The sequence below is a fragment of the Pyrgilauda ruficollis genome, unplaced genomic scaffold, assembly GCF_017590135.1.
Source record: "Pyrgilauda ruficollis isolate IOZ18807 unplaced genomic scaffold, ASM1759013v1 scaffold8, whole genome shotgun sequence".
Taxonomy (NCBI): domain Eukaryota; kingdom Metazoa; phylum Chordata; class Aves; order Passeriformes; family Passeridae; genus Pyrgilauda; species Pyrgilauda ruficollis.
Genome location: NW_024529932.1, coordinates 3,241,729 through 3,263,622, shown reverse-complemented (window position 1 = coordinate 3,263,622; position 21,894 = coordinate 3,241,729). Strand labels below are relative to the sequence as shown.

Sequence of the window (21,894 nt, the reverse complement as noted above, 5' to 3'; positions counted from 1 at the left end):
GGTGGGTGCAAGCACAGTTTGCTGGCCCAGCCCTTCACAGCAGGGTTGGCAGGGCAGTCACTGCCTGCTCTCTGCAGCAGGAGCAAAAAAAACAATGAGTAGGTGCTGGAGGAGCAAGTCCTGCTCAGCTGCTGGGGGCACCAGGAGCACTGGGGAGTACACACCTTCTTTTGGAGGAGCTGTTTTCCTTGAAGGAAGTTTACAGAGTAAGGGGGTTATGGTGAATCAGCCAAGAAGTGTCTAAACACCAAAGTATTAACAGGGCAAAGCTGTGAAGCAGTCAGCATGTCTAAGCCTTATGCCTGAGGATTGAAATGCTTCCCAGCTTCCACAGCACATCTGGACAGCTCATCTTCACGTAGAAACCAACAGCTTTTGAGCTCTTAAATTTGGGAAATGTGAACGTCTACAGAGCATTTTGATGGACAGTTTGAAATGACATGTTATAAACATTTGGGTAAATAAACAGCATCTTGACTTACATCTCCTTTTCTCACATAATCAGGATTCTTATAAATATCTCTTGCAAGGCCAAAATCACAGATCTTCACAACATTGTTCTCAGATAAAAGGATGTTTCTGGCTGCCAGGTCACGATGAATGCACTATAATAAAACAGTTTCACAATCAAACTGCATTTCCTTATTCCTGCCCACAAATTTCCTGTCTCCCATATCCTTTAAAATTATTATTATTATTATTATTATTATTATTATTATTGATAAATTTTTTAGGGAAGTTGTCTGTAGTTTACATGAAGTTACTGTAAACAACAGTAATTATTTTTTTTAAAAAATTACTAAGTCCAGAAAGTGACAAATTTGTAAGTCCTTTGACATTTCCAGGGAAAGAGCTGAATCATTTGGAGCTCCCTAATATATGTTGAAATTAAGGAAAAACTTACCACACCCAAAAGATCTTGCCCAAATGAATGAGCTTGACCCACTGCCTTCAGTCATGATCCTGTGTTTATGGACTATGGATACTTGAATAAACACAGTTATATTTATAATGCCAAGAGGAAAACGGCTCTTCCTTTGGGACCTCTCCCAAGGAAGGTGTCACTACAATGTAGACGTGATTTCACCTCTGAATCCTGTCCTAGTGCAGTGAAAAACCCTCAGTGCAAAGCTCACCTTTCTGGAGGAGAGGAACTCCATGCCTCTGGCCACCTGAAAGCTGTAAGAGATCAGGTCCTCCATGGTGAGGGGCAACTTGTACAGGTCATCAGCATCTGCAGGGGTGGAAAGCAGGGTGTGTTACAAAGATAGCTCGCAGGCAGTTGTTTTCCCCTTTCTTATAGACCCCATTATTCCCATAAATTCAGTCTTTATGGAGGGATATTTGAAGGTCAACCCACTGTCACTGGAAACAAAAATAGTGCTTGCTGTACACCCCATACTTTGGACACTGCTGTGTTTTCCCCAAAGATAAGGAGCAGTCAGAACAAACAATCACACATTTTCCTGTCAGATTTGGTAACCCTGGAAATAATCTTTTTTTAAATCTTCTACCCTCTAGACATGACCCTCTGAGCATCTCCCACGGATGTTTATTAGGGTGATAAATGAGGAAAAAAATTTCAGGGATTCACAGTATGTTGTAAAAATATCACAGTCTGTGTAGGGACAGGAAGGAATTAATACCTACCCTCCTCATCCTCCTCCACATCACTCAGACTTTTATCTTCCTGGAACCCAGAGCTGGCGAAGCTCTCGCTGCTGGTGACACTGGCCAGCCTTTGTTTTTTGCTTTCCACTGGCTCGATATCCTTTTTCTCTTTCATTGGCTCTCCCTGCAGAGAGGAGTCCTTCAAACAAAAAGAGGAGAAGAGGTGCTACATCAGAGCCATGGAGGGGGTGGGGAGGAACCGAGGCAGACTGCTGATGCCCTTCTGCCAGGCTGGTGGTCTCTGGCATGGGTGGTCACATCTCTCACGGGTGGGAGTGCCCAGTGCCACTGTGGCAGGCAGGGGCTGGTGGCGGAGCTGTGCTCCACCAAGGTCATCATCCCCAGAGGGCAGAAGTTTGGTGGCTTGGGAGCAGCAGCACATGATTTTGGGGTAACCAGGGCAGTGGGCTATCTGCCACAGTGAGGATTTGCAGGGTGTATGGATGGACCTGTCTGCTCGGCTGTGCCTCATCTCAGCCTGGAATGAGACATCTGGAAGGGCTCATTTCTCTCCAGCAGACAGAGAAGGATCATGAAGAAGTGGGCTGGGAAGGTTGTGCCCATGATGAGGTATCCCAGACCTCTCAAACATCAGCTTTTGGTCCCAACCTGCTTAAGACACCTGTCCCTATGTCCCTGCACAGGGTTTGGTGTGGGCTTGTAAGCCCTTTCCATGAGGAGCAAGGGCATTTGGTGTTTGAAACAGAGCTGCTGTTGGAAGTGACTGCCTCTCTTCAATGCCTTAATCCAATGCTTTCTTCTTATGGGCAATCTTGTGATGGTTTAATGGGACACATGTTTGGGAAAAGCTCTCTCACTGCTGCCTGTAGAGCAGCCTGGCTGCCTGGCTGTACTCTTGTCCCCTCTTACTTTTCCTCTTGTCCTGCAACCATCTGTATTCCCTGTGCATGCCGGTGCAGAGCCAAACCTCCACCTCCTTCCTGCCCAGGCAACCTTTCCAAGGGTGCTGGAGCACTGGCTGTGGGAAGGGGGTATGGGAATGACTCCACTCAGCATGGACCCTGCCCAGCCATGCTCCCTGCTGAGCATCCCACTCCAACAGGCACATGTAGGAGGAGCCAGTTGCTGTGTCTGATGTGGAGTACAGCATGGACAGCCTTGGGAACAGAGGCTCAGCAAAGGCCTTTCAGAGGGGGATGTCCTTCGAGTGGGCTTTCTCACAGAGCCCTCCCCAAAAAAATCCCTGAGATGCTGCCGAGCTTTTGGCACAGCTGAGCAGAGGTTTGGAGATCTGCTGTTCTGTATCCAGTCTCCTAAGTCTCATGTCAGAGCCCTGGATCATTTGGAAGATTTTTTCTGGAACTATTTGAATTTTCTGGGACATTTGGATTTAGGTTTGTAATAAGAAACATATAATGAATTTGATTCAGAAGGCTGTGGGATGTGAGGACAAGACTCTAATCTCTTTTCCTCTTGATAGCTCTTCTCCTCACACAATAATAAGATTACTTGTAAATCTCTGAATATTAGGGTGTCTTGGGACATGAGATTTAATTGGTATTATCTTGTTTGTGCTCCCAACAGTACTGAAATAAGTGGGCAAAACCACTTCCTCTGGCTTTGCTGACCTCAAGCTCACCAGGAATGGGTTCATCAAAAGCAGGGCAAGAGCGCGTGGGGACACTTTGGATAGGATCCACTTCCCCTCACTGTAGATGGCTCCAGCCAAATTAGTCACAGCAGTCTCCTTGCACAGTCAGGGAGGGAGAGGTGAATCCTTTCTTGGCACAACGCATCCCACACCAAATATGAATATAGGTCAGGTGAACCCAAAAGTCATTTCTCTCCTTTGGAAGAAGAGAGTCTGAGGAGACCAGCTCAGAGAGCTGACATCCACGTTACCAGCACTTACGTCAGGTAAGATGAACCCTACCAGGACCATCTGCCTCCTCACCTTGTTAGGGCAGAAAAGATTCCTTTTGCTCTTCAGATAGTTCGATAAATTCCCATACTTGCAGTATTCAACAATCACCATCAGAGGCCCTGGGCAATTAAATTTTAAGAAAACAAAAAAAATATTTTGAGCAGTATAAAGCAATAAAAGGTGACATCAGTTCTGAGAATCTTTCATGCCTGTAACGACAACTTGAGTCCAGAATAACTGGCAACACATCCTAAGAATTGGAAGGCTGCTTGAAGAACACTGGACATAATCAAAACAATACTGATTCTGTAAATTAGGGCAGGGCCTAATTTCGGAAAGCTGGGTCTTGAGTCTGGGTCCTGTGGGACACTCTGTTTCCTCTTCAGGCAGTTCAGACTGGAGTTCCACAGCCCACACACACTTGTTGAACTAAAATAGGTGACATATCTAAAACAAACAATCTCCCATACTGGTCTTTTGATTTTCTTAGTGCGCTATCATGGAGGATTTTACAACAGCTGCATTGTGATTCATAGTTCAGGGCCAGCAGCTGATATCCCTTGTTCCCAGCCTCTCCAGATTGTGTTTAACTTGAGCTTGAGCAGTGGAGTGAGTGAGATAAAGGACCGCAAGTGGCATATTCCTCAATTCACACTTCACATATTAATACTAAAAGAGAGTTTAAAGAGAGGATATGTTTAATCACTTCATTAAATGACTGAAAATCTCTTTTTCTTTCCATCTTTTTTTCACCAGCTAGCGGATGAGCTCAAATATAAAAGTTACTAACTTGACCTCTGGTTGAAAAACAACATGGGTCACTGAATGTTATTGGGAGGTAATCCAAACCCATTTTCAGAGCAGTGAAGATTTTTTTACCTCCATTTTTTGTGCAAGCTCCCAGCAAATTCACAATGTTGAGATGATGACCAATGTGGATTAGGATTTTCAGCTCTGTCATCAGTGCTTTGTACTCGCTTGCTGTGGCCCCTTCTGTAAATACAAAATAAAAAGTCAATGTGAAAAGACAAAGTACTGGTCCTGATGAGCTTTACCACTTGCCATTACATTCCATTGAAATAATCTGTGTTACTGGATGTACTTCTTGTATTGATGTTCTCTCTCTATTCCCCCCTGCTCAGCATCCTCTTGATTGCAATTAAACCCCTGAAAAGAGTCAGGCACTCCACTTCCTCCCAGTAGACTCTATCCCATTTAGGACTGAGAGAATTTTTTTTTTTTACATGAATAGTTCTGATGTTTCAGCCAAAAAATTGAAAGAACAAATAAAAAGGGATTTCAATATGATAATTAATTCTATCTAGAATTAATTATCATATTGATAATTAATTGGCTTCATCTGATCTGACTTCAGCTATCTCAGGGTTATATACCAGCCTGAACTAATCAATGTTTTAAGGAGCCAGTGTCAAGAGCACAGTATTTCAGAAGCTGATGTAGCCATCAAGTTTAGCCATCTGTGTAAGGGAAAGATGAACTACTCCTGGGTGATGCCTTCCTGGTTCTGTTCATTATTCAGGAAGCCTGGAGATAGACCAGGGAAGTAAATATTAATTGGTTAAAGTGAAGTGACTGCATCTCACCCTTACCAGTCGTGGTCAATAATAATAGGAATTATTGGATGTAAGAAGTCTCTCAAATAGATCCAAAGCATTCTATTTGTTGTGTTGAGTGAAGCTTCTCATTCCCCCTGAGCAATTTTTTTTCCTGCAGGATTTGATTTTGTCAAGAAAACAAGAAAAAAACATATTGCTTTCTATAGGCCCAAAAGGAGTTTTTCAGCTTAGTGACCCCAAGAGCAAGAAGAACAGTCCTGTGGAAAAAACCCTCGAGCTGAGTCTTGAAGGGCTTGGTTTCACCATCTGAATGGAAAGAGGTTTTCTTGGTGTCCCAGACAAAATTGTCTTCTACTTGGTGATCCGCTATTTGCTTGTATGGGTGGTGATGCTTCCCCTCCACCACATGGGAATTCTGTGAGGATAATGCCTAATGAATGACTGCAGAGCTCCTGGATAATCTAGTGAGGACACAAGGAATGACGCAGATCTCCCCGTGCTTTAGGTGAGATACTAAAGATACCTACAGAGGATCTGGTCACCACTGGCTCTCTTCATTGTCAGCAGAGCTGAACAAGGACTCGGCTCCTCATATCCATTCCATCCTAAGGAATCTGCCTTAGGATGGGATGAACTGTTGTCTCTCACCACTGCCAGTGAAGGGCATTTGAGTGACTAACTCAGATAAAAGCATCTGCTCTGCACATGCATGTGTGAATCCCACCAGGAAGACTTCTTGTAGCTGCCTTCTGCTCCCATCCATTCCAGGAGCACCCACTGCTCCTTGGTGGTGCTGGCTGGCACAAGAAGCCTGCTGATGTACATAAAGAAACCCTGAACCCAGCAGTCCACTCCAAGGGCTGGAATTTACATGTAGACATCTCCTGATAAATGACAAGTAAGCATATGTGAAGCTGGGAGCCACTGGCTAAGATGGATTCATTCAAACTTCCCCAACAGAGTCAAAGGAGAGCATTGGGGTTCCAAGCCATACTGGCAGAATAGGGGATGTGTTCTGGCAGAGAAACAAGACCAGAAAGAATTCAAAGATTAAGACAGATAAGTAGTGCAGCATAAAAAAGAAAAAAAGCCTGCTCTGATCCTTACACACATAAAGAAAGGAAAGCTAAATACACAGGAAGGATGCCACTGGGACCCTGGGTTAGGGAATTCAATTACCGCTGCTGCAGGCTATGACTGGATATCATCCTGCTTGCTAACTTCCCAAGCGCCCTCTTCAAATTAACGAGGGGGTTTTGTCCTTTCTGCTCCAACGAGAAAGGTGGCAGTGAATAGCTGGGGGATGATTTTACTTTCAGATGAGCACTGGTGTATGAACAGTGCTGGCAAATCCATTGCACAACCTGGGTGTCAGCATGCTAAGCAACCTGTGATGAGCCTGCAGCCAGTTCAGAGGGGGCACAGCTGCACAACACCACCAAGATTTAAACTGCTCAAGGTGTTTAGCTTAATAAAAGGGCCTTCATGAAGAAAAATCATTGTAAAATCTAAAGGAGAGGGTTAGAATGAGATACAAAAGTCAGGCACATGTGAATGAGACATAAGGCATCTGGTTATAATGGTAAGATGATCATTCCTTGGATTGAATGACCAAGGAAAATATGAAAGTTTCTATCCAAGTGTCTTTACATCAAGGTGGATACCTTATATTTCAGCTAAATTTCATTTACAGCATTTGGTATAGAGTCAGTTGAGCATAATGGTATGATTTTTACTGAGAATGCAGTTCTTATTTCATAGTTCTGCCATTTCATTTGTGGTGGTCCTGCAACTTGATTGGTACACATTTTGGAGACTTCAAAAAGTTATTGGGGAAAGCTCTTGCTTTTGGCAGAGTTGTATAAAAAAATGCACCACTACATAAGGCATCATTTTTTCCAATGCAGCTTTGCAGCAAGATACCTTTCAACATTTTCACAGCAACTATTCTGCACGTTGGTGATTTCCTAATTCCAAAGGCTGATGCTTGTACCACCTTTCCAAAAGCTCCATGTCCAAGAGACTTTCCTGTAAAGAGAATGAAGTGGAGAGATGCATCTTGGTGAAAAAAAGAAATCCATCAGCAAATGGCTTCATAGATCATGAACTGAAAAACGTACTTTCCAATGAATCCCATAGGTATATTTCCAACATATATATTTCCAACCTGGTTTAGGTTTGTTGGTTTATTGGTTTGTTTGGTTTTTTTAAGCAAGCAGTCAAACTAGAAGACAGAGTCATCAGAGGGAGCAAGTGATAGGAGTGAAATTGTCACTAAATGAACGCAACCATTCATTGGAGGTACGTGGCTTCAAACTTGATTTTTTCAGTCTAGCTCTGCCAGAGAAAGATTTTGCTCCTCTTTTCCCTGAGCACACTGCACTGTGCAGCAACCTGTGGTGCTGCCAGTTATGTCTTTAATAACACAGACCCCCCTGGCCGCTTGACAATGTGCTCACATGGACAGCTCTGGCTGACTCTACCCTGCTACAGAGGCTGTCAAGGCTTGCTCAGGGAGATCTTGTCAACATATCAGCTCTAGCAATAAGTTTTATTTCTAAGTAACTATTTTCAGATTGCTTTTGTGCTTCACTTTCAGCAGAACCCAGGTACCAAAGTAGCTAACAAGAGTATGGCAGCAGGATCTGCAGTATAGAGAAGAGCAGAAAATAACAGTCAGCTTTTCATATAAAAACAAAGGATAACATGTACCATATATTAATTTCTCAGATATGCACATGTGGCATGACCATCACCACAGAACAATTTCCTGTTCCTATGTTGAACACCTTTGACTAGCTCTCACTTAGACATCTACCTTGTTAGTATCTGAGTGAGAGATGAATCCCACTCAGGTACTTGCAAGCAGAGAAAAAGAGCTGCTATCTGTACTAGTTTAAATCAATACTGCCTTTTATATGTGTATATTGCATCTAAACTGTAATTCTCAGTATGTCTGTCAGTAGAAGCAAATAACATATCAGTAGAAGCAAATAACATATGTTATAAAAGCAATGGAGACATGAAGTGGAATATGCTGAGCCAAAAAAAATCCCAGAAAATTATTTCCACCCTAGATGCGCAAAAGTGTTGTCATTTTTTTACAGCAAATAAAAACCACAAAGAACTTGATCTACATAACTGAAAAGCATCAACAAACTGACCTTGGTTTGGGAAGGGCTTAGTGTTTGATAGAGAAATACAGATGAATCAGCGTGCGTCTAAAACCTACTGTCGCCTTTTTCAGTTACTGCATACAGATTCTTCGTTCAGCAGATGCGTAAGGGAAGCATCATTAAGACTCAAGTCTCAGTTTTCTTAGTGAATTGATGTTTTTAGTCCTTAACGTTTTGACTCTCTATGGTTCTACACAAAGAACTTACAGTTTGAGGTCCTATAAAACCGGTCAAACCTTTGTTTAATCCGTAGCTTTAATTCACTTCCCACATCGTGATAACCTACTTAGTCACCACTTGGAAAACACACCGGCTCATAAAGCTGCACAAACTGCTAACCTTTCAGAAAGGGGAATGAGCACTGGAAACAGCACTTCCTTCTCTAAACAGTGGTGTGATTCAATGGGAAACTGTAACAACACTCATTCTTGCTGCTCTGCTGCTGTTTGTACCGTGTTGAATAGTAGCACAGGACAGGGCTGCTTTAACTTTACATCATGTAGCTCAAATTTCCACAGTTTAGTATGCAATTGTTGTTCTTGCAGAAGTCCCTTCTGTTGACATACAAAGTAACTACAAAATTATTAATCAGAGTAATATTAAGTTGCCCAGCTGTCTGAGCAATCAGTTTGTCACAGCCTTTGAGCAGCTACGCTGGATGTGTTTGGGGTAACGTAATGCTGCAGCATTTAGATCCAGACCAGTGAAGCAAAGTGCTCTACTTAAGTTTTCCACACTTGACTTGGATTTGCTGGGCCGCTCAGAACACATTAAAGTGAACATACGCCTCAGTCAAGGAGTTTTGGATCAGGAGAATTTCCTTTCAGTCCCATTTTAGCAGAGTCCTTCAAGCATGCCAGTTGCTGGACCTGGAGCATTAGCAAAAAGCACTTGCAGGCACCGCACCCCACGTTTTTGGGAGAGCACAGGCCCAAAGGTGGGCTCATTTCTCATGTTCTTTGCCACTGCTTGAGTCATCTGGGTTTTCCCCACGGGTGGCTTCACGTTTTCCTTGATGTTACGCAGGACAGCTGTGCACGTGCAGGAGTGGGAAGCGCTGTGCTCGGTGCCAGCGCCGTGGGCTCGCAGTGCACAGGAGGGAGCAGGCTCGGGAAGCACCTGTGACACAGTGCTGGAGCAATGCCCCGGGCCCTGCATCCCGGCATCGGCACTGTGCCACCTCTCCAGGTCGGGAAGGTCAAGCCCAAGCGGGAGGGGAGAAGCAACGATGGCTCAGCTAATACAGTGTGTTATTGCCGACCACGCTGACAGTGATTTATGGCACCGGCGTTTTCTGCCTAATGAAAAGATGACATTTTGCTCTCAGTGAGACTAATCTATAATGAATGTTAATTACCCTGACTTCAGTGATGCCCGTATGAAATTTCCTGTAATGGCTCTACCTCTTACAGACGAAGGGAGAGTCCTGTTATATAAGCATTGCATTACAGCCGTGGGCTGTGTGTATGCATGTTGGAGGAACACACAGCAAAAGAGATGTGGGCTGAAAGGAGAGACTTCTTTGCAAAAGTTATAATAAATATGTGTCCTGGAGGATAAGTAGGTGGAAAGAGAAAAACAGTCTCATTAGAAGCTGGAAGGGGTTGCATTTCTAAGTAAAAATATTTTTTAAAAACCATAGAAGCACATTTTGTGTTTGTGAGACACTAATCCTCAGAGACTGCCAAGGTTACTCAAAGACTGAGCCAACTGCCATGTAAGCGGGACTTGCACTGAGCTAATCTAGCATACTACACATACACAACTTCTTCAAATCTGGTTCTCATTCATTGTCAGCATTCTTTATTTGTTTACAGCAGTTCTTCCACTTTTAACTCATTCTCTGGTCATCGTTCGTCACCTCTGGACTCCAAACACTAACCCTGAAAGGCATGGGTTTTTCCTTGGTGTTTACATTCCATTTCTCTTTGTTTCTTTCCCAGTGGTCACATTGTCTGCACATCAGGCTCTTGGTCCATTGCTGTAAGAAAATTGTCTGAAGATTGAAGTCACTCCAGCACAAGGTTCCAGCATTCCCAGAATTATGTATGACAATTATAAATCGAGACCAATATATTTCAGCTGTGCTTATCCACATCTGGCTACTTTGTGTCTTCTGGCAGGCAAATTTAGTGTGATCCTAATTTTGCACATGTTAACCAAGCTCTGTTCCTGATACCCAGGAGGCAGGAGGAATCTGTTACAGTTCCTAACTAAAATGCAAGGATTTTCTAGACCTTGCTGTAGGACAAATGCAATGCATGCCTGAAAGAACAAACAGCACTATAGCAACGAGGCTGAGCTTATCACTGACATTTTAATGTTGACCTTCTTGCTAAAATCAGTGTGGTTTCTGGAGGGATTCATCAACTTCAAAATAAGGTCCCTTCACCCCTTCCTTTCTCATCAACCCCACACTAGGCCTAATAAGGAATGGTCCCAAACCCATGCCTTTTTCTTGGACATCTACTGGGGAGCTGGCTTAAAGTAGGTTTAAAGTTTTCAAGGGTATTTATTTATTTATGTGTGGACTTACATGTCAAACTCTTGCACTTTATGGTGCAATAACAGAATATTTATAAAACTGCATCACAGAGGGAAAACAAGGCGATTGTACTGGAAAAAGAATGAGAGGGAGAAATGGGAGGGGGTGCAGGATGGATTATGAGGACCCATTTCTACACAGGTTTTTTTTTCCAAGCTTCCAGGTTGAAGAAAGGGAAGAAAACCATAGAATCATGGAATATCCTGAGTTGGAAGGGACCCACAAGGATCATCCTTGTGGACGATCCTGGCCCTGGACAACACAATTCCAAGCAGCACACCCTGTGCCTGTGAGTGTTGTCTAGATGCTTCTTGAGCTCTGTCAGGCTGGTGCTGTGCTCACTTCCCTGGGGAGCCTGTGCCAGTGCCCAACCACCCTCGGGGTGAAGAACCTTTTTCTAATATCCAATCTAAACCTCCCCTGACGCAACTTCAGGTCATTCCCTTAGGTCCTGTCAATGGCACCACAGAGCAGAGATCAGTGCCTGCCCTTCTCTTCCCCTCATGAAGAAGCTGTAGCTGCAATGAGGTCTCCTCTCCACTCCTCTTCTCCAGGCTGAACAGACCAAGCGACCTCAGCTGTTCCTCAAACAGCCTCCCCTCCAGACCCTTCATCATTATTATAGTGAATCACCAAAACTACAGTAAATGCCAAAGGTCAGGCTCCTGAGACTAGAGAGAGAAACATCGAAGTTGGCAGTCTGACTTGGAATTCTTTGGTTGCTCTTTTTGTGTCATGTTTTAAGTAAATCAGTTTCCAAAATATAGAATGCATCACTCCTGTCTCTATTCTCCTTCTGTGGCCAGGTGGCCAACTTAATAGATGAGGGAAAGGCTGTGGGTGTTGTCTACTTGGACCTTAGTAAAGCCTTTGTTACTATCTTCCACAGCTGTTTCCTGGAGTGAAAAGGTAGATTATTCATAGTTGGACTTCATCTTAAGGGTCTTTTCCAGCCCAAATTATCTTGTGGTTCTATTTTCTCTTTCCTATATGAAGTCCAAATATACATGAAAAGTCAAGTAGACGTGGTCAGTCAGTCTTAAAGTCTGTAATCCATTCACAGTTCAGCGCTCTCAGTGTGGAATAGATCACACCAAACCTGGCAGTACATTGTGCTGAGTGCCTAGAACACATCCAGCTCCCCGTTACCCATAGTTGCAGACACAATCAATCCAAACTCTATATGAACTATTCCAAAATTACCTAGTTTTAGCCTTTCTCTTGCAATTTCCCACTTGCTGGCATCATAAGGTAGACGTTCACATTGCTCATCTAAAGGGACTTCATCAGGATCCATTATGATTGACAGGTAATTGTTGGTCTTCATTTCAGAGGAACGAGGCTAGAAAACAAAGACATTGCAGAATGAAAAAGAGGATTAGAGTATCTGTCAGCATCTTCTTGTTTGGATCAAGGGCTCCAAGTTCATTCTGTTCACAAGGCTGCAAGTTTCACTGCACACTGGATGTCTTGGTTAAGTCCTCTTTGGCTTTCCTATAGGTTCCAAGAGTTTTTATATAAAAGAAACTCCTTCCTCTAGCTTTCCTCCCATCTGGACATACCAGTTTCTTCAATGAAATCCATGTGGGCATCTATTAACATATGGTGTTATAACACAGGCCCTCTGCACAGTCAGGAGAAATACTTTTAGCAAGTGACTAAACATTGCTGATAAAAATAACTTTCCTTCATGATTGTGCAAAGCAAGAAGTGGCCACATGCAACAGATGGAGATCTACTGCCAGTGTTAATTTGTTCCATATATTCCACAAAGATGGGTCATATGTGCTTAGAAATTGTGCAAGACAAGTTGTCAGGACACTGGACATTGTACATTTCACAAACTGCTGACAAATTTGTAGGATTTTTTATTTCTTTGGTATAATTTCTGAAAAATTTACTCAAACCATTTGAGCATGGAGGAATTTATTAACAGCTGTACCCAAACACATAGTTTAAAACATAAAATTTCAAATTAATTTGCCTGTTTGGTTTCTCCTGCACAAATGGATTATCCACTTCATGTGAGAAATGTAAAGAAGGATGAATCTGATCTGAAAGTCTCCTGCAGTTCATCCATTTTGAAATATATGTTCCTTCAAAGAGCATCAAGATTTCCATTCTAATCCACTGGACTTTTCTTGACAAAGGAGTATTTATCTTTCTATAGAAAAGGTCTAGTGTTTGCCATAATATCCTGCCTATTAGTTGGAATTTATGGGAAATCTGCAGAACTGAACCTGAAGGTGTTGCTTTTCCTAAACTTGTGGAAGTAGCACATGGTCAAAGACATACAGATACCACAAACACACAGTTATAACCACATACTCTCTTTTCTATTATTTGCTTCAACTGCCTCCTAATACTTTCAACTTCCCTCCCCTACAGCTTGGAAATATGTCCCTAATATGTCCCTGCATTTCTAGGCACATTTTTTGAGAAGGATGTTCCCAGCAGTGGATGCCTTAATTACAAACTCAACTAGACTAAAATGACAGTAATTAACCACTGCTGTTCTAGTTACTTTTCATCCTCCCCAACCCCATACATTTTGTCCCAAGAAGGATGCACTGATGCTTGGGAAAAGTCAGGAGGCTTAAAGCCTGTCTCCAAACCATCCACTAAGTCTGGAAAGAACATGGATAAGTAGGATATGAGTAGAAACAGAAACTTGTGTGGTGCTCCAGAAAGGGCAGTTCTAGATAGAGATGTATGTACCAGAGTGCTCCTACCCATCACATTAGAAGAGCTTTGGAGTGGACCCATTACAGAAAAAGCAATAGGGGAGTGGAAAAGTCAGGCAGTTTCCCACAGTTCTTTCTTCAGATGCACTCAATATCAAATTTTTGGCACAAATAGAGATTTGAACCAACATTTTCAATGATGAAAAATTGTTAAGGATATAATCTGTCCCTGTGTGCATCACAGAGAGGTTTTAAGTAAATGCCCTTGGAGAGCATTTTTTTATTTTCTGTTGTGGCAACATAATTTGTATATAAAATTTAATTCAGAGCTAATTCCAGACATAAATCTTTGAGAGTAAGGGTTTATATGAGAAACACAGAGAAGACCATAAACATAGACTAACCCTAGTTGGAAAGTTGCCTCAATATGTCACTTACTTAAAGTCCCTTGTTCTACATGATATTTTTATTATCTGATGATATTTTTATTATCTTTTAACAATCTAACAAGTTTTGTTCTCATAAAAAATAATAAAAAAAAGATCTGCAACCCCTTGCTACACTTAAAGCTTACTTTTTCCCAAGATTTCCAGTCACGTTATAGCTTGCTTCATCATCACTGTTGAGCATTCAGTACTGGTCCCTCTTGCCTTGTAATTTCCCTTACAGCTATGAAGTTTCTCCACAGCTTTAGCTGACCTCTGCTTTCCTTTTCCCCCAAACTCCCACGCATTTCTTCTCACCAAAGCCTGGAGGAGCAGGAATGCAGGCAGTGACTGCTGCCGTACCGCCCTCATTTGGAGACATAGTGCTGCTTTCCCATCAGTGAATAGCAGTCCTTAGTGCCCAGCCCAAGACACTGGCAGGCCTTAATGCAGCTGGAGATGGCAGATCTGCCAGGCTGCAGTGGCCCTTCAGCAGCCATCCCTCAGGCAGCTGGACGTGCCCAGCTGTGGTGGCTGTGAGCAGGTCCCTGTGGTGCTGCGCTGTGATATCCCTGCGCTGGTGGTGGGGTGGGAGTGAGGAGAGAGGGCACGCAGCCATTTCTCAGCTCGTGTCTTGCAGTAACTTCCCTCAAATCCATCTGCTCCTGCAGGTTACACTGAGAGCTTCCTGCCTGCTGAGGAGCTGGTTTTTGTGTATTTTGTATCTTGCTGCCGTGGTTTAGCCTGCACACACCATACGATGCACACAGGGTGCTGTCAGCAAAAAGGGGTTTTAAACCATCACAGTCAGCCTTGGACAAGAAGGAGGGTCAGCTTCAGGGGCAGTTAAATTTATCATGTTGGTACAGGATTGTCTGCTCTAGAAGATGTACCACCAAAACTCCTTCAGCAAAATATCACTTTGGAAGTGATGTAATTGTACCAGACACTGTGTGAACCAGACCCCAGCACATTCTGTGAAGATCTGTCATTCCCACTCACTCAGATCTTCAAAGACATTAGGATGCCAAACCCCCACAGTTTTTATAAAGGAATGAGGATGCCTTTGGTGTGAGTCAGGCACCCAAGTTCTTGTGAGCCTCAGAGCCTTGTCCCCACCCGGGCTTTTCTTTCTGGCTTACTCATACTCAGGCTTGCAAGTCACAGTTCTCCAGCACCCATCAGCAGCCTGTTTTTTTCACCAGGAATAAGGGGGAGCAGTATCAAAGCATTATAGAATCATAGGATATTCTGAGTTGGAAGGGACCCACAAGGATCATCAAAGCTCAGTTCCTGGCCTTGCACAGGACAGTCCTAAGAGTCATGCCATGTGCCTGAGAGTGTTGTCCAAACACTCCTTGAACTCTGGCAGACTTGGTGCTGTGAAAGTGAAACAGAATTTTTCTTTGGTAGACTCTGCAATCCCAGCAGCCTGGGAAAAATTTTCTGACATGAACAAAGGTTTTCCAAGGAGAGGCAGGTGCCACAGAGAGATCCCTGTCTGTTCTTACCCTCTTCAGCTTGCGAATGAAGAGCGTCAACAGGAGCCAGAACAGTGTCGCAGCCAGACAGGTACAGGTCAGAGTTATCAGCTCCAGGTTTGACCTCTCTGATATGCCTGGGAAAATCAAGAGGGAAACATATTATAAAATGACCTGCAAACCAAGGGCACTTCATGGTTTTGTTTTGGCTTTTTTTTCCATTAAAATAAAATACCAGGAAGGACCCGCTCTTTTCAATGGGGTATTAATCTCTGTTTGGACTGGCTCACACAGCCAAAAAAAAAAAAAGGTCTCCTGCAGCCTCAGGAGAGGACAAGGCTGCACAGAGGAGATGGCTCTGCTGGCCCTTTCCCACAGGTGGTACTGTGCTGTGAGAGCTGCTGCTAGCATGGAGGAGAAGCTCCTGGGAGGGTTTGTGCTGGTGTAGGCACCAGTGACTCCAAGTGTGATCCAGGGCATGTTGCAGTGCTGCTGCTTGGGGTTTGCTGTCCAGGACCTGATGCCTTTCCTTATCCACTTCTCAGAGAGCTCTTCCCTGCTGGTGGCTGAGCCCTGCAGCCTGCACCTCCATCCCAGACATGCTGTAAGCCCTCCAGCCCTCACCGAAACCATCACTGGGGGTGACCTGGGGATTCTCTTGGAGACTCATGGTGCTGCCATGAGCTCTTTTTCCCATGACTTGGATGGATCTGATCTGCCACCTGTCACCTCATAGACAGCATATACCGGGGTCTTGAGCCTCATTCCTACTGGGCAGAAATCCAGGGCATATGGCCTAGCCCTCCCTCCAATCCACTGCTCCCCTGGCAGGCTCTGTACCCTCAGGTCTCCTGCCAGTCACACCAGCAGCACATGGCCAGGCTCCCTGAGGGAATGCAGGACCCCCTCCTTTCCCAGCAGCTTCCCATAGAACCCAGGTGGCAGGGAGCTGGGAGAGCTCTGGAAACCAGGGAACTGATTAAGTGCAGAAAGGGAAAAACAAAACTGGCCACAACTGAAAATGAAGCAGCAAGAAAACATGAACATTAGAAATCTGGAAAGTATTAGAGCCCACTGACAAATCTTTAAAAACACTGAAATAAAACTCACTTCAGACTGCTATTTAGGGATTTGTAAAATAGATTCAGAGCAGTTTGTTTTGCAAATCCTGTGATCGCGTCAAAAATCCCACACTTCCCACAATATGTTTTCCATCTGATTGGTAGAAAATGCAAAAAGAACCATCATGTTCTGCCTTTTATTTAGAGGGTAAATGAGAGGAAAAGGAGGAGTAATTCTGAACATGATTTCACAGTAGTTTTGTCAACTGCACTTGCAGAGTTTCAGAGCCTGGCAGCTTGGTGTTACTCCTGACAAATGAAAAGGTGTTATTGTGTCTCACTGGTGAGTTTACTGGGTAATCCAGAAGGATGTGCTGCTTGGTTTTAGGCAAAAGGCTACAAAGCTTTGTTTAGAGGATGTGCTGCTTAATTGGCATAATGCCTTCCCTCCCTAAAAATGATAATCAGATTTGTATTCATGCCCCATATCTATTTTCCTGGCATGTCCATTCTGGAGCTTCGAGAATAAAGCTCATTGAGGAAAAGCATGACTGCAGCTGCAAGAATGGGGATACAATAGTGTCCAGAAGTACAAGAGAGTCCTCTTTTCACAAGTATTTTTTTGACTTAGATCTGGAATATAGTGGTAGCATAAACAATACAGCCTAATGCTGCTTGCCTACTCTCTGGCACCAGCATTTCCTTTTACATATGGATAGTGTCCTCTTGCTTCTGAGCAGCACTTCTGCAGATGGCAGATAATAGTTTCTGATATTTGTTCAGCAAAACCTGAAGGGGCTGAAGGTTCATTGGTTGCCACAACTACATATGGCAGAACACAGAACACCCACAAGGTACAGCCAGGCCTGGGGTGGAAGACAGCAACCCTCTAACCACTACAGCAGCTGCTCGGGAGTCAGCAGAGATGCCAAGGTGCTGTCTTTGAAGTGTTTGAGCAAATGTAGGCAACCAGAAAGCATTTCTCCAGCTGGGCTGGGTTATCAAATGACAGAGTCCTAGTCTTGCTGAAAGCCTGGAAGTCAGAGCTCTCTGAGTGTCTCTCAGCTGGGTAGAAAAAGGTTTCATTTGGGGCAGAACAGGCAGAAGCACTCAGAAGAGGCGTTAGAATTAGCAGAGTTTAGTGAGGCTTTAATCAGTACTAAATCCCTCTCTCTGCCTGGTAGCTGAAGATTTCAGGCGTCCCCTTACACCTCCATCCCAGAGCTTTACTCACCAGACACCTCATTAGACAAAGACCTTTCCCTGTGTGCAGCTCTGCCCCATCTGCCTGATTCTGCCCCAAGCAGCTGCCCCTTTCCCCCCAGAGCCCCCCCAAAAGCACCCCTGCACCACCCCATGTCTGCAGGACTGCAGAGGGGTGAGGAGGGGCTGAGTGAAGAAGTGCCGCCAGCAGCAGCTTCTCTGTTCCAGTAGCCACCAGAACCATGCAAGTATGTCAGGATGAGAGCCTGGAATAATCTGCTGATCCTTCCAGCTACAATCTCAAGCCTTTGGCTGATGTGGACTTTCTCATTAGGGTTTCAGCTTTAAACACCTAAACATTGTGGTGCAGCTCAGGTGTCAACCAGGGAAAAAGCAATGCCTGGGGCAACAATGTCAATCTGCTGCACTTAAAGCATCCCTCACCCCTACCCCAATGGCATCTACTCTGCTTAATCCATGTGATCTCGCAATCACAGCACTGCAGCACTGGCATGGGTGCTCAGAGTTTGTCATAACTTGGCCAGACCATGGGTGATGACCCTAGTTTGAACTGAAGTTGAACTATTGACCACCAGGACTCCATTCCAAACCTCTTTAGTGGACTTCTGAGGTAACAGGAGTCTTAGTGTCCCCTGATGTCCACCTTTAATCTTGCAAACTGAAGTCATGACCCAGGCTGAACTTCATTTAGTAGCTGTGGGAATTCCGGTTAACCTTCATGGAGAAGTTCCTGATGACTTCAGCATGACTCAAAAGGCACTACAACTTTTGGAGATACAAAGTCAGAAAGGTTAGGTAGGTAGGTGGGTAGGTAGGTAGGTAGGTAGGTAGGTAAATAGATAGAGAGATAGATAGATAGAAAAGTTACTTTAAAAAAGTCATTTAAATGGAAGTCACTTTAAAAGCTAACACTATTTTCATAGTGTCAGCATTGCATTGTCAGCAGTGAATACTTAATAAACGAGATGTTTTCCTTTTCATCAGCAGGATTCACATTAAGTTATCAAGCATCAGCTTTAAGACGGGGCACACTGCTGTATTCCTTTGCTTGTTATATGTCCCTATTTCAGGGAGCATGAGCTGTAAAAGGTGATCCTTCCTTTACCAACACATCTCCTTCAAAGCAGCGCCTCTACAACTAACTGTATCCCTGGAGCTGTGAGGGTCCTCAGTAGGGGAAGCAGGAAATGGCTTTCATGGCAGCTCTGCAAGCATGTTTTCCCCTCACAAAAAAACTTCCCAAGAGTCTGTGTTTGCCGCATGCCCAGCAGCATTTCTCCCAAGACTTTTAGGAATACAGTCCCCTCCACCTTCTGGATGCTCTGGAAGCCATTTGCTGTTTCTATTCTGTCCTTGCAGATTTGCTGCCTCTTTGGTTCCTCAGCCAAGAGCAAGCAGACAGATTGCTCTGACATGCCCATAGACATGGCCCTTCTTCTCCACAGATAGCTCAACAACTCCTGGTTCCAAACCAAACACAGCCTGCAATTATTTAAAAAAGCCCTTTGATTCCCCCATCCATTCATCCATCTCGGACACAAAAATAACACATTGTTTTATCTGTGAGTATAAGAATGTTTTTTCAGAGGAAATAAAGAGAGCAGACAGTTTCCTTCCTGACTCATTCACAAACTACTCTTCCAATCTTCTAAACGTGGCCATCAACACGAGGCACTGCTCTGTTCCCTTTGATCTGCAGCCCCGTGTTCCGAGAGTCCCAGGACAGAGGCAAGGCTTTGGTGCTCACAGCAGCAGGCACAGGGCCCGTGTTCTCAGAGAGACAAGAAAGTGGCAAAGCTTAGAGAAAGCCACACATTGAAGCTCTGATCTTGTCCCTCCAGGCTCAAGGATGAGGTGGGAGGCTGCCATTTCCTGGGGGAGGGATACTCGCTCCAAAGCAGTGTAGGAATGAGTAAAAAAACCTCTAGCGATATCCCTTCATGTAGTAGGAAAGGAGTGGAAAGACATTTTCCTTGATAGCAGTAGATAAGACAAACTGTCTCTCTTTTCATCATCCAGTCTCAAAGCCATAAATTTTAATGTGGTAATCTTCATCTCCTGCTCCCATAGAACATATTGCTCATGGTCCCTCAGGACATGTAACCACAGAAGAAGCCTGGAGGCTGCTCTCTTTCCTCCCCTCTGGACTAGGATATATGACTTCCTAGAAGCCATCTGACAGAATGCTTGTGGTTGCAATAACCAACCAAGCTTCAATTATGTTAAAAATCAATACAATAATGAATTACATTGCCCAGGACTATGAATTAGTAGGATGATTTGGACAGCAAGCAGCTGGCACAAGTTATTCATTTAGCTGTTACAGCAGCCGTAAAAGCCTTAGTATTATCAAGGCACTCAGAGGGAGGTGATTCTGCCTCTCTGCTCTACTGTTGTGAGACCCCATCTGGAGTGCTGCATGCAGCTTTGGGGCCTCCAACAAAAGAATTATGTGGATCTTTCGGAGTGAGGCCAGAGGAGGGCCACAAAGATGAGCAGAGGGCTGAAGCACCTCTCCTATGAGGACAGGTTGAGACAGCTGGAATTGTTCAGCCTGAAGGTGAGAAGGCTCCAGGGAGACCTTTTAGCAGCCTTCCATTACTTAAAGGGGGTCTAATAGAGAGATGGAGAGTCACTGCTTCCAAGGGCATGGAGAGATAGGACAAGGGAGAAGGGTTTCACCCTGAAAGAAGACAGGTTTAGATTCCATATTAGGAAGCGATTTTTTACGCTGAGCGTGATGAGGCCCTGGCACAGGTTTCCCACGGAAGTTCTGGGTGCTGCATCCCTGGAAGTGTTCAAAGCTGGGTTGGAGGAGGTTTTGAGAAATCTGGTCTGGTGGAGGTGTTCCTGCCTTCCAACAGACCAGGCTGGAGCTAGAGGATGTTTGAGGATCCTTCCAACCCAGACCATTCTATGATTCTATAATTGTTCATAAATGGATAGGTGTTTTAACTCCTCAATTTCACCAGTTGGGCCAGCCCACATATGCATATACTTATCCCTGACCTTTTAAAGTGGAAACATCATTGTATCATCACTATTAACTCTGACTGACACACTCATGGGAAAAAATCAATTCTAGTTGTAATTGTCTTGTGCTGCAGGGTGGTGTCCAAATACTGAGAAGTATTCAGACACATTTAACAATTACGTGACAACATCCGCAAAAATATAATCTCCACCTAAGAGGCCTGGTTATATTCAAATTGTGTTCTTTAAGGAGCAACTGAATGCACCTAGGACTACTTACTTAACACCAGAGCAGTAAAATAGATTATGTCAAATTTAATACACGCACGACACTGACCTATATGGAGAATGTCAGCCTACATCTGTAATCTCATAATTCATGAGTCAAAAGGGTACTCAATGAAATTGAAAGGTCACTTAATAAACTTTCTTTTTATTCAATGTAAAATTAATTTATTTCACTGCCACAGGCATGAGTCGAGATTGTCAGAAGGCAGAACAATGCTGGACATTTCAATGATTAGCACGATAGCTCCAGTAATGGTTGCAGAAATAACTAAATCAAACTACTTCCTTGTAGTAGTACCTTTGCATATGTAGCTATTGCTAGGCTAAAATCTTCCAGTCTGATTTGGCAATTCACTTTACACTGAAAAATAAACAAATTAGAGTATCCCAGGCCTCTAATTTCTATGGGATTAATCTGAAATGGGAAAATGTGTGGGTAGGAGAGTGTTACTTACTCTAGTTTTTGTTTGTTTTGCTGATACTAAATTTACATTTGTCTTCTACCCTGACCTGATCTTTGTTGGGTTGAAGCAATTCCTCTTTTTAGGTCAGTGTAAACATACTCTGAGTTAGCATTTCCTGCTGGGCTTCCTTTCCAACCTGGTATGCTTCCCTTGCTAGGACTTCCTCCAAATTGCTTCAGAGATCACCAGAGGAGTCCCAGGTCATACCCCTGCCCTTCCAGCCTAAGAACATCACTCTGGAAGGTTTGCTCTTCCCATTTAGTGTGGTGCTTTACCTTGTACCGTGACATACGCCGCACTCTCCACGGACCCTTTCAAGTTGGTGGCTATGCACTGGTAAAGTCCTTCATCCTCCTCTTTTACTCTTTCAATAAACAGCATTCGGCTTCCAGGCCCTAAAATTATTCCTGTGAAATGAAATATTTTGCAATGAGAGGGAG

General features: G+C 43.9%; 1 protein-coding gene across 1 annotated transcript in view; it reads right to left on the bottom strand.

Annotated features, from left to right (window-relative positions):
- The window catches only part of FLT1 (fms related receptor tyrosine kinase 1), a 109,858-nt gene that overhangs the window by 12,215 nt on the left and 75,749 nt on the right, over positions 1 to 21,894 (bottom strand). The window contains exons 15-23 of the mRNA XM_041487166.1: positions 21,730 to 21,861; positions 15,475 to 15,581; positions 12,058 to 12,196; positions 7,057 to 7,161; positions 4,436 to 4,549; positions 3,587 to 3,675; positions 1,651 to 1,810; positions 1,137 to 1,234; positions 483 to 605 (exon numbers count right to left, since the gene is read on the bottom strand). Of these exons, the coding sequence (XP_041343100.1) occupies positions 483 to 605; positions 1,137 to 1,234; positions 1,651 to 1,810; positions 3,587 to 3,675; positions 4,436 to 4,549; positions 7,057 to 7,161; positions 12,058 to 12,196; positions 15,475 to 15,581; positions 21,730 to 21,861 (1,067 nt within the window). The remainder of the gene's footprint in view (positions 1 to 482; positions 606 to 1,136; positions 1,235 to 1,650; positions 1,811 to 3,586; positions 3,676 to 4,435; positions 4,550 to 7,056; positions 7,162 to 12,057; positions 12,197 to 15,474; positions 15,582 to 21,729; positions 21,862 to 21,894) is intronic.